The 9,492-nt window shown below is 41.5% G+C and overlaps 1 protein-coding gene across 1 annotated transcript; it reads left to right on the forward strand.

Annotated features, from left to right (window-relative positions):
• Positions 1 to 559: 559 nt before the first annotated feature.
• On the forward strand, positions 560 to 7,573 carry EDN1 (endothelin 1). The gene is made up of 5 exons (XM_045847112.1): positions 560 to 1,061; positions 2,634 to 2,793; positions 4,238 to 4,396; positions 4,772 to 4,885; positions 6,394 to 7,573. The coding sequence occupies exons 1-5, from the start codon at positions 998 to 1,000 to the stop codon at positions 6,494 to 6,496; spliced, it is 600 nt and encodes a 199-aa protein (XP_045703068.1). The 5' UTR covers positions 560 to 997; the 3' UTR covers positions 6,497 to 7,573.
• The last annotated feature ends 1,919 nt before the right edge of the window (positions 7,574 to 9,492 follow it).

Raw genomic sequence — 9,492 nt, forward strand, 5'->3', positions numbered from 1 at the left:
GGGGGAGCACAGAAAAAACCTTGAAGGGGGGGTCTTCTAAATCAGTAATACTGAAAGTATTGGGTATGTGTCTGAAAGGGCTCTAATTTAAAAAAATGAAAGCTTTTTTCTTTGCCATGATCTTTTTCACCGTGGACTCAAAGAACTTCAGCATAAAAGACTTAGAGGAGGGGGCTTGAAATAAGAGAAAAAAATTTCGCTGATCTCTAAAATAATTGGACCCCCAGGATGGGGGGCGTGATGAAGGAGAGCGTTCCCTTGTTTGATTAACACTAAGAGATCAGAGAGACATAAAAGGAAAATGAAGTGAACAACAATTAAAAAAATTCCCTGCACACAATACAATCTATTTAAACTGTAGCTCATACTTTTCATACCAATGGTATGACTTTTCTGGAGTCCGTCTTCTGATTCTTGAGCTCTGGGGCTGGCAGCTTGCAAAGGGGAAGCAGACTCCAGCGCTGCACGGGCAGGTTTACCAAAGGTCTCCAATGGGTATTTTCTTTTCCTTAGCCCTGCCCCTGAATTGTCAGACGGCGGGCGTCTGCCTCTGAAGTCAGCAGTGATTTCCTTTAGAGCCTGGCCTTATCTCCAGCTGCACGTTGCCTGTTGGTGACTAATAACACAATAACATTGTCTGGGGCTGGAATAAAGTTGGAGCTGTTTACCCCCACTCTATAGGGGTTCAATATAAAAAGCCGGCGGAGAGCTGTACAGGTCAGACGCGCTTCTGCATCTGTGCTGGGCGAGCGCTGCGAGGGTCCTTGGTCTCCGCTGCGGTCCCTGAGCACCACCGGCCGTGCGTCTTCGGACTGCTCCCGCTGCCTGCTCCCCTGGCAGAACCTTTTTTTCCCTCCCCATTAAAGGGCACTTAGGCTGACGGATCACTTTGAGATCAGAATAACCAGAAGTGCTTTAAGGGAACTGAAGCCGTTTTCCTTCGTTTTTCCTTTGGGTTTAGTTTGCAGGGGAGGAATTTTGATCCCTTTTTTTCAGAATGGATTATTTTACCGTGATTTTGTCTCTGCTGTTTGTGGCTTTCCAAGGAGCTCCGGAGACAGGTAGGCATGTTGACTTATAAATCCTGAGTGTTAATGTCTTCTTATTCACGTTAATGCTTGTCTTGCTTCTGTTCTTTCCCTTCTTTGTGCTACTGAAGCTCAGATACCCATTCTCTGGGAATTATTAGGGAATTATTATCCAAAGCTATTTAAGTTTTCTAGTGGGAAAAAAATTCCACTATTGAATACAACTGCTCCTGTAGCATTAAAATAACATTATTATTATTGCATGGTGTATGTTCTTGGTTTTTAACAATATAACTGAAGAAAGGTAAAGAGAAGATATAATTTAGCCAAATGTATATTTGCAGTATGTGTGTTCATACAGGTAATAGGATGCATAGGAACATATATCTTATACAAATACTGTTTTTATAGTGTGTTAATGTGTAAAATATTTACACATTTCAGCTTGAAGCCAAGGAATTTTATTCAAGTCTTTCAAGCAGTATTTGAGCAGTAAAATCACCTGCAGAACAGTCTGTTGAATAACCCCCCAGGCGGTTTCAGGGTGAAGCAGATGTTTTCTTTAAAGTTCGTCATTATTGACTTTAGGTTTCTTTTGGCAGATTTTTGGCACCCAAAACAGTGTGAGCTCTATTTTCAGTTTTATTCACCTGTCCTGGGAGGGGAGCCGAGATAAATTGGCTGCTTAAGGATTTAGATAGGACATGTGCATCTGCCCAGTTCCCCTTTCCAGGGTCAACGCACTTTTTTTGTCTTTTCATGACCCTGACTAAAGAGAAAGGATGTCAAGGGAATGAAAATCCTGGAATGTGTCTGATCATTTGAAATGTACAAAATTGGGCAGATAAGCTGCATGGTTAACTTGTCAGGAAGAAGAGCCAGTGCTACGGCGGGAGGGGGAGGCGTGATCCCACACAGGCGGAGCCGCGCTGGGGCTTCTGAATCTAACATCTGATCCTTGACTGGGTCTTCTGAGCGATGCTCAGCTTCACCTTGAGTCAGTGGTTTCTGTGGAGTTGACGGCCTGCAGTGGATATTGAAGAGCTGATTTCTCTTCTTTCCTTCCATTCATCTCCCCAAAGCTCTTGACCTCCACCTAATTTCAAGGAGTATATATCATGTGGGCTACTCCCTGCTCTATGCACACAGTGTGATGTGGTGGGCACTCCCCTACACAGGTCATTCCACGTGGGGAAGTGGTTCCACACCTAGGAAGAGGCAATACAATTTATTTAGTTTTAGATTTTTGGCCATCAGTTAATTTTAAGCCACTGAAGGTTGTGCTGTCTGTCCTACTAAGTTCCATGCAGAAGCCAACCCAGATTTCTAACAGGCAGCATTTCCACACATCTCCTTAAAGGCTGCTTCAAAGGGGCTGGTAAGTCCCTTTCCAAGTGGTTCTTTCTTCGGCACTAGTATAACCTCTCTGAAGATCGGTAAGGCAGTGGGGGTAAAGATGAAGTCATGTTAAGGAGGGGGATAAAAACGAAGAGCCCTTTGCCTCTGTGTTTCTTGCTGAAGGCAGGCTGCAGGCTTCATGTGTGACTCAGTGTGCTTCTGCCCTCCAAGGAGACATCCCCACTGATCTGCTGTTTCTTTCCACAGCCGTCTTGGGTGCTGAGCTCAGCACAGGGGTGGACAGCAGAGGAGAAAAGCCCTCTCCCAGTGCAGCCCGCCGCTCCAAACGCTGCTCCTGCTCTTCCTTGATGGATAAAGAGTGTGTCTACTTCTGCCACCTTGACATCATCTGGGTCAACACTCCTGGGTGAGTCTCTAGAGGGCATTGTAACTCTAGTCATTCCTTAGCTCTGGCTTCACCAGAGGCTGGAGCCCAGTTACTCTAGCTACTTTTCTGGGAAGCTGCTGGTTTGGATTCTGAAGGTAGCATTTCTGACAACATGAAAGTGCCTCACTGGGTAGGAACAGCTCCCCTCCATTTCTGAAAAGAACAAGATAGCTTGGTTCTTAGAAACAGAGGAGAGGGTCTTCTGACGCTTGTGGCTCAGACTACTCCTGGTAAGGTAGATGGAAAGAGTGGATGGCAAGCAGGAGGCTGACACAGTTTATGAAGAGAAATTTGAAGTATGGGGTCTTGGGGCAATGTTTTTCAGTGGGATCTGCTTGCATTTAGGAAATCAGTTGCTGAGGTCATATGGCTTCTCCTGGGAAGATAGAGACTTAAGAGGCAGAAGAGATTATAAAGATTTATAATAAAATCTCTTCATCCTACTTATAGAAAAACTAAGACCCAGAATGTTGAAGACACTCATGCAAGAATGAGTTTGTGGCAGTGCTAGACTTGCAACCTGGGTGACCTGACTCTGTACTTTCCCATTAGAAAAACCCATTTCAAGACAATTATAGAAACACGGTCCATAGATTTCTCTTCTCTTTCCAGAGTGAAAAAGGCACTTTCCCTACTTTCACCCTGAAAACTAGTTCACCCGTCCAAAGCAGTTGTAAACAAAACCACATTTTATTGTGCCTGCAGGTTCCCAGTATTGTGAGGATGACCAAAATCCAAACAAAATCAAATCAAACTAAATAAAAACCACTACAAGCTTTATACTGGTAGGGTGATTCTTCCAAGGGGAAGATTTTATTTCTTAAGTGAAAATCAAAACAAACATTACAAATTACTGGAGAGCATTCTGGCAATGAGTCCTTCTCTAGTCATATCACTAAACTGCAGGAGATGGGCCAACCTGGGTGTAGTGTGTCTCCTCCCGCCCCCTCAGGAGGCACTTCTAGCATTATCATATGATTTGAATTGAAAATAGGTTTTTCAAATCTTGTGAGTCATGGTTTTGCATGGCATTGAAGTCCCTATCACCCTCACCCCATACCTGTTAACTAAATAGAATATTAGAAAAGGAAGAAAATATGAAACAGATACCAAAGCAGAGATGTCACAATTTTGGACAAAAAGCAATGCTGCTTGTGTCCAGAAGAAATAAAAATTGGCTAAGGGTTGAAATGAAATTTAATTGAATTAGCAAAACTGGTTTCTCCTGGTTGGAGATACACACTCAGGGCCATTGATAGACATGCCACCCTGACTTGCCACACTTCTATCTCCTAAGTTCTGCTACCAAATACCATGTGGTGAGCTCCGTGTGTCCCAATGAAATGAGTTCACCCCATAGAACGCATCACTTTGGAGACTATTAATTATGCTAATATCTTTTGTTCTTCTCTTTTGATAATAGGCACATTGTTCCGTATGGGCTTGGAAGCCCTTCGAGGTCCAAGCGATCCTTAAAGGATTCATTTCCTACAGAAGCTACAGACCAGAGCAGCAGATGCCAATGTGCTAGCCAAAAAGACAAGAAGTGCTGGAATTTTTGCCAAGCAGGAAAAGCACTCAGGTGAATAGAAATACCTTTGCTTTCAAGTAGTTTCATGGTCTCCTGACCTTCTTCTTGTTATAATGCTGCAAATAAGAGGCACAGCTTCCAGTAGGACAATAAATAAGCCATGGGAATGTAGTGTACAGGACAGAAAAATATCAATAATATGTAATAACTTTGCACAGTTACAGATGAGTACTAGACTTATCATGGTGATCACTTCTTAAAGTATATAAATGTAAAATCACTATGTTGTACACCTGAAACTAATCTAATATTGTATGTCAACTATACTTTAATAATATTTTTAAGAAAAAGTGAGATTAACAGAGACATTGAGAGCAACTAAAGGTACCATTGCTAAAATATTTTTCCTTATGTGTATTTTAACAGGGACCAAGACACTATGCAGAAAGACTGGAATAATCATAAGAAAGAAAAAGACTGTTCCAAGCTTGGAAAGAAGTGTATTCATCAGCAGCTGGTGGAAGGAAGGAAAATAAGAAGGTAAGAGGTTCTTAGTAACAGCTAGCCCCCATCACCAATGCCAATGAACTGCTCCCCTGGTCATTCTTACTTTGGTGGGAGTAAGGCCTAGGAGATGAAAACAAAGGGAATCTTCATGTCCTATAGGTTAAAAAGAGCAAAGGAATGCCCCTCAAATATTTTTTGAAGGCTTTGAAGCAGACTGCTACCTATTTTGGTGATTGTTAGCACACATGCCTCACTCTGAAGTTCTATTTTCCCAAACAAATTATATCTCAAAACACTTTTGTCATTTGATCATATCCAGCCTTTGCTTCTCTCAGTCAATATATTTACTGCTTTCCCTCAGAACCTAAAAGTCATTTCAGGGAGAGGTCTTATTTCTTTTTTTTAAATCAAGATGTCATAAATAATCAAGTTCTTCAAAAAGTAGCAGTTAAGTTATTCAAGTGACCGAAGTGAAAAGAAAGTGATTAGGTAAGGCTGGTGAGGGTTGGAACATGTTTTCTAGGTTTATTTATTTATTTATTTTTAATAAGGAAATGCATTTGGTAGGGACCCAGTGCTGTTCCAAGAATCTCCCTCATTCTTGTCAGTCATGAGCTGGAGCAGAGAAGTGGTCTGGTGTAGGCAATACCTTGGGCTTGCTTTGAGCAGCTTCACAGTGATGACCCTTTCAAATCCTATACAGGTTAGAATTCACAACCTAGAGGGAGGAAACCTGTTTTCAGACCTGTCACATGGTCTACATTTCCCTCTCATGGTCCATAGAAACTTTTCCTAGAAATCCAGTGGCAAGAAGTTCTGTGGTCATTCAGTGCACAGGCGTGGCTGTCATGAACCACTTCTGATTGCTTGCTGCTGAGGGGTAGGGCAGCCTCGGCCATTTGTGACTCCACACTTGCCAGTGCAGTTTCTATAGTCATGCTCTTGGGCCACTGATGCTTCCCCAGGTCCCAGGATTTCCTAAACCACAGTTTCTGAACTGACTTGGACTTTTAAAAAAATTAATTCCTATTATATTGACTATTAAATCAATGTCACAGTTATTCCCTCTTTCTTTCTCTTTTAAGACAACAAAAACAACAACAACAAACCTGCAGAAAGAAGTTTGCTTTAATTGCCATACATTTGCCAACATTTGCTTGGGGCCTATATGTACATGTTCTTTTCTTCCTTTCCTGCTAAGGGAGGTGGTGGGTGGAATGGGGTTATAGAAAAAAAAGAGAGAGAATATCTGTAGTTTACCTTAAAATTGTACTTTTGAATTGTATTTAACACCCAATTCCTTTTAGACCTGACCATATTATTCTTCCTCTGTGGCCCCCACCCCCATTTCTAGACATTAAAGGGCAGGCTTTATTTTCACTTGAGGTTAGCAGAGTATAGCAGGCTGTTGTGGTTGGTTTTGAAAGTTCAGGAACCGGACATAAATTTCTTTGTGCCATATTCTAATTTTATATATTTCTTTTGTCCTGGAATGATATTTTTTAAAATAACATTTGTTTCGTTTTGTTTTGTTTTAATAGGTTGGAGACCATCAGCAATAGCATCAAAACATCTTACCGTATTGCCAAGCTGAAAGCCAAGCTCTACAGGGAGAAGAAAGTGACCCACAACCGAACGCACTGATGACAGAGTCCTGTCTGAAGCCATCTCCTCCACAGAGAGAGCCATGCTGCCTGGCACTCTTGCCACAGTGGCCTGGATCAGAGCAAAAACATCCTTCCTGCTAAGACCGTTTTTTGTTCCAGACACAAAGGACCAGTGTCCTCCTTCTAAACATTCCAAGAACAGTTAAGGAGTCCCCCAACTTGCTTCCATCAGTGGGAACTACTTTTGTCTTTCCTCCTTTGGGGTGACAACGGACCACTCAGAGAAAGCAGAGAGACAGAATGACTTGCAAATTATGGTGGCACTCTCCACCGGAAAGAAAGGGACTCCATGTGGGTGAGGTTCTTGAAGGGGGTCCAGATGGAGTGTTTGTGTCTCACTCAGGCACCTGGCACATTTCAGGGAGCAACTGCAAAGTCCAGGAAAAGATTTTCTAAGGAATGCACAAATTGAAAACATACTCGAGTTAAAAAAAAAGACTTTGTTTCTTTAATTCACAAGATGCAAAACTGAAAGAAACTGTTACTACTGTAAATCAGGATGCGTTTCACAAATATGACTCTACCTCACCTGTATTGCACTCTGGCAAAAGTATTTCCCCTTTAATTATTGCCTCCCAAGCTCCTGCCCCTCCTGCTATCCTTTCCCCAATCCTCCACACTAAACCCTAGCCTCACCAAAGTCTGGTCTAATGTGTCAGTAGTAGATATAACATTTTTCATGGTGATCTACTAGCTCTGATCCATAAGAAAAAAGATAATCAAATTGGTAGTTTCCCTTACCTTGATTTTTGGAAATACAATGGCATGGGGTGGTTTATGAAAGGCATTGGAGAGTAAATGTTGGTTATGCCTTAAAGAAGTAAAATTATTTTCCTTTATGTAATGGCATATGGAAGAGGTTGGATTAAATTTTGATGTACTTATTTTTTTATAGATATTTATATTCAAACAATTTATTCCTTATATTTACCATGTTAAATATGTCTGGGCAGGCCATATTGGTCTATGTGTTTTTTAAAAAATGTATTTCTGAATGAAATTGAGAAAATACTTTTTTTGCCTGTCAAGGTAATGACTTTATAAAATAAATGTTTTTTTCCCTACTATACTGATTTTGAATTATTTCTAAAATCCCTAAGAAGTGGGCCAAAGTGGTAATGATTGTGAAGGGGAATCATTAAAGATGGTTTCTTAAAAAGGTGGCAGTTAGAAGAAAAATAGTCTTAGCTATTTAAAAAAAAGAACTTGATCCATATCTTAAAAGTCGCCTTTGGATTGCATTAATGTAAAAACAAAACAAAACCCAGCTTTAACCCGTCTGTCTTTCCCACATTGCAGCCTTCTGTTTTTCCTTCACCTGAAAACTCTCCAGGGCCTTCATTCATTAGCTTTGCTTAGGCTCTTAGACAGGATCCAACAGTTTAAGCTGATGGCGTGGTGAGAGGTGCTTTCTCCATTAATGGACTGAAGGAAGGAATGGCAAGGCGACCTCCCAAAATGTGTCCAATTATACATAGTTTCACACCAGAGTTGCTTTGAAAAAATGGCCTGCTCAGAGCAAGTTAGGGGCCCCCAGTGGCTTTTTATTTGCTCAGATTAAGAATTTGTTGATTCAAGAACACTGAGCACCTTTGCTTCTTCTTGGTAACCCAGGTCTGGACAGAAGTCTGCGGAGGTAGAGCTACCAAATGTTGACCCCAGGTCTCCTGTAGCACAGCACCCTGTCCTCCCCACTCTACCCTGGCTGGCCTTGCCAAACTACTGCAGGGAGTAATGCTGCAAATGGTTGTTACCAACAGAAGCCCATAAAAGCTTGATCAGCTTATGAGAATCTTCATTACCTTCTCTAATAGTGTTTGAAAGAATGTCTGGCATTCAGCAAATATTAGCTCACAGTCATCACTGTTGTCCAAACAGTGACGCATCTGACGGATGTTAAATAACAGCCTTCAGGTGTGCTTCATCAGTGTCCTGGGCAGAGTGTCCATCTTTGTTGGCATTGTGTTTCATCTTTCTTTTCTTTTAACAACAATCGTCTTTGGGGGAATTGCTTATAAAACTTGCTTTATCTAGCAAACTCTGTATCAGTGCGTGGTTCTCAAGGAAACTGAAAATTTGTGCATACTGACAGGGAACTTGGCCTGAATTTTGCCTGTATTTAATCTTCAGCAACTGTTCAATCCCCTGCATTTTCAGTTTCGTTATCTGTTAAAGGGGGTGGGGCATGGGGTATGGGGATTTCTCTAACAGCTTCAAGAAAGGCTGAGATTGAAAGAAGCGTTGGCACAGAAGAGTTAAGGTCTAAGCTTGGAGGATGTAGGTTTGATACCTTTAACTCCTAGGGAGTTGGGATGGGAAGAAACCACTGAGTAAAGAACAACTCAGCAAGCAAAGATGATAAAATTTTCTTTCTCTATTCCTTTTTCAAAAACAAATTATTTGAACCTTTAAATCCTTTTCCCCCATGCTTCCTGCTTGAGTAAGCGGCAAGAAAAGTAAACAGCATGAGGCCACTCTCCTAGGGCATGAGATGAGGGTCAGTAGTAAAATGAATTGGAAGAATCATAGAAAATAAATATTTTGAAGTATGTAGGAGTAAGATTCAATATTTTTCAAGGCCCCTGCCAGCTTGAGTGGTGAACTGATGGGGCAGCCTATCATACTTCCTGCAATTTTTTCAGTAAACTCTGGTTTTTGGAAGTCCATTTAGGACAGATTTCTCTCTTCATATTAATAGCCAGGCAGAGCTTTGATCTCAGGACTCCAAGAACTAGAGAATCTTGGGTGGGGAGTGGTGACCTTTGGTGGAAGGAGAGGGGCCCACTAATGGATACTTCTTTTTTTCTGCCCCAGGGAATGGCTTCTTTTGTGATGGAAACCATTGGCTTTAATCCTGCCTGAGCTTCCTGAAATACTCAGGGTATTATGTACAAAGCAGAGTTCTCAGCATTCAGTATTATATATACTAAGCTAGAGCTCCCTTAGGAAGACCCATGGTAACATTAACAAAGA

The sequence above is a fragment of the Phyllostomus hastatus genome, unplaced genomic scaffold, assembly GCF_019186645.2.
Source record: "Phyllostomus hastatus isolate PE091 unplaced genomic scaffold, TTU_PhHast_1.1 phas_contig_524, whole genome shotgun sequence".
NCBI lineage: Eukaryota > Metazoa > Chordata > Mammalia > Chiroptera > Phyllostomidae > Phyllostomus > Phyllostomus hastatus.

What these genes read in the sequence shown, in the direction of transcription:
- EDN1 (XM_045847112.1), top strand. Translation starts at nt 998, where the DNA reads ATGGATTATTTTACCGTGATTTTGTCTCTGCTGTTTGTGGCTTTCCAA. An exon ending in ATCTGGGTCAACACTCCTGG is followed by an intron (nt 2,794 to 4,237) that starts GTGAGTCTCTAG and finishes TTTTGATAATAG; the next exon opens with GCACATTGTTCCGTATGGGC. An exon ending in CAAGCAGGAAAAGCACTCAG is followed by an intron (nt 4,397 to 4,771) that starts GTGAATAGAAAT and finishes GTATTTTAACAG; the next exon opens with GGACCAAGACACTATGCAGA.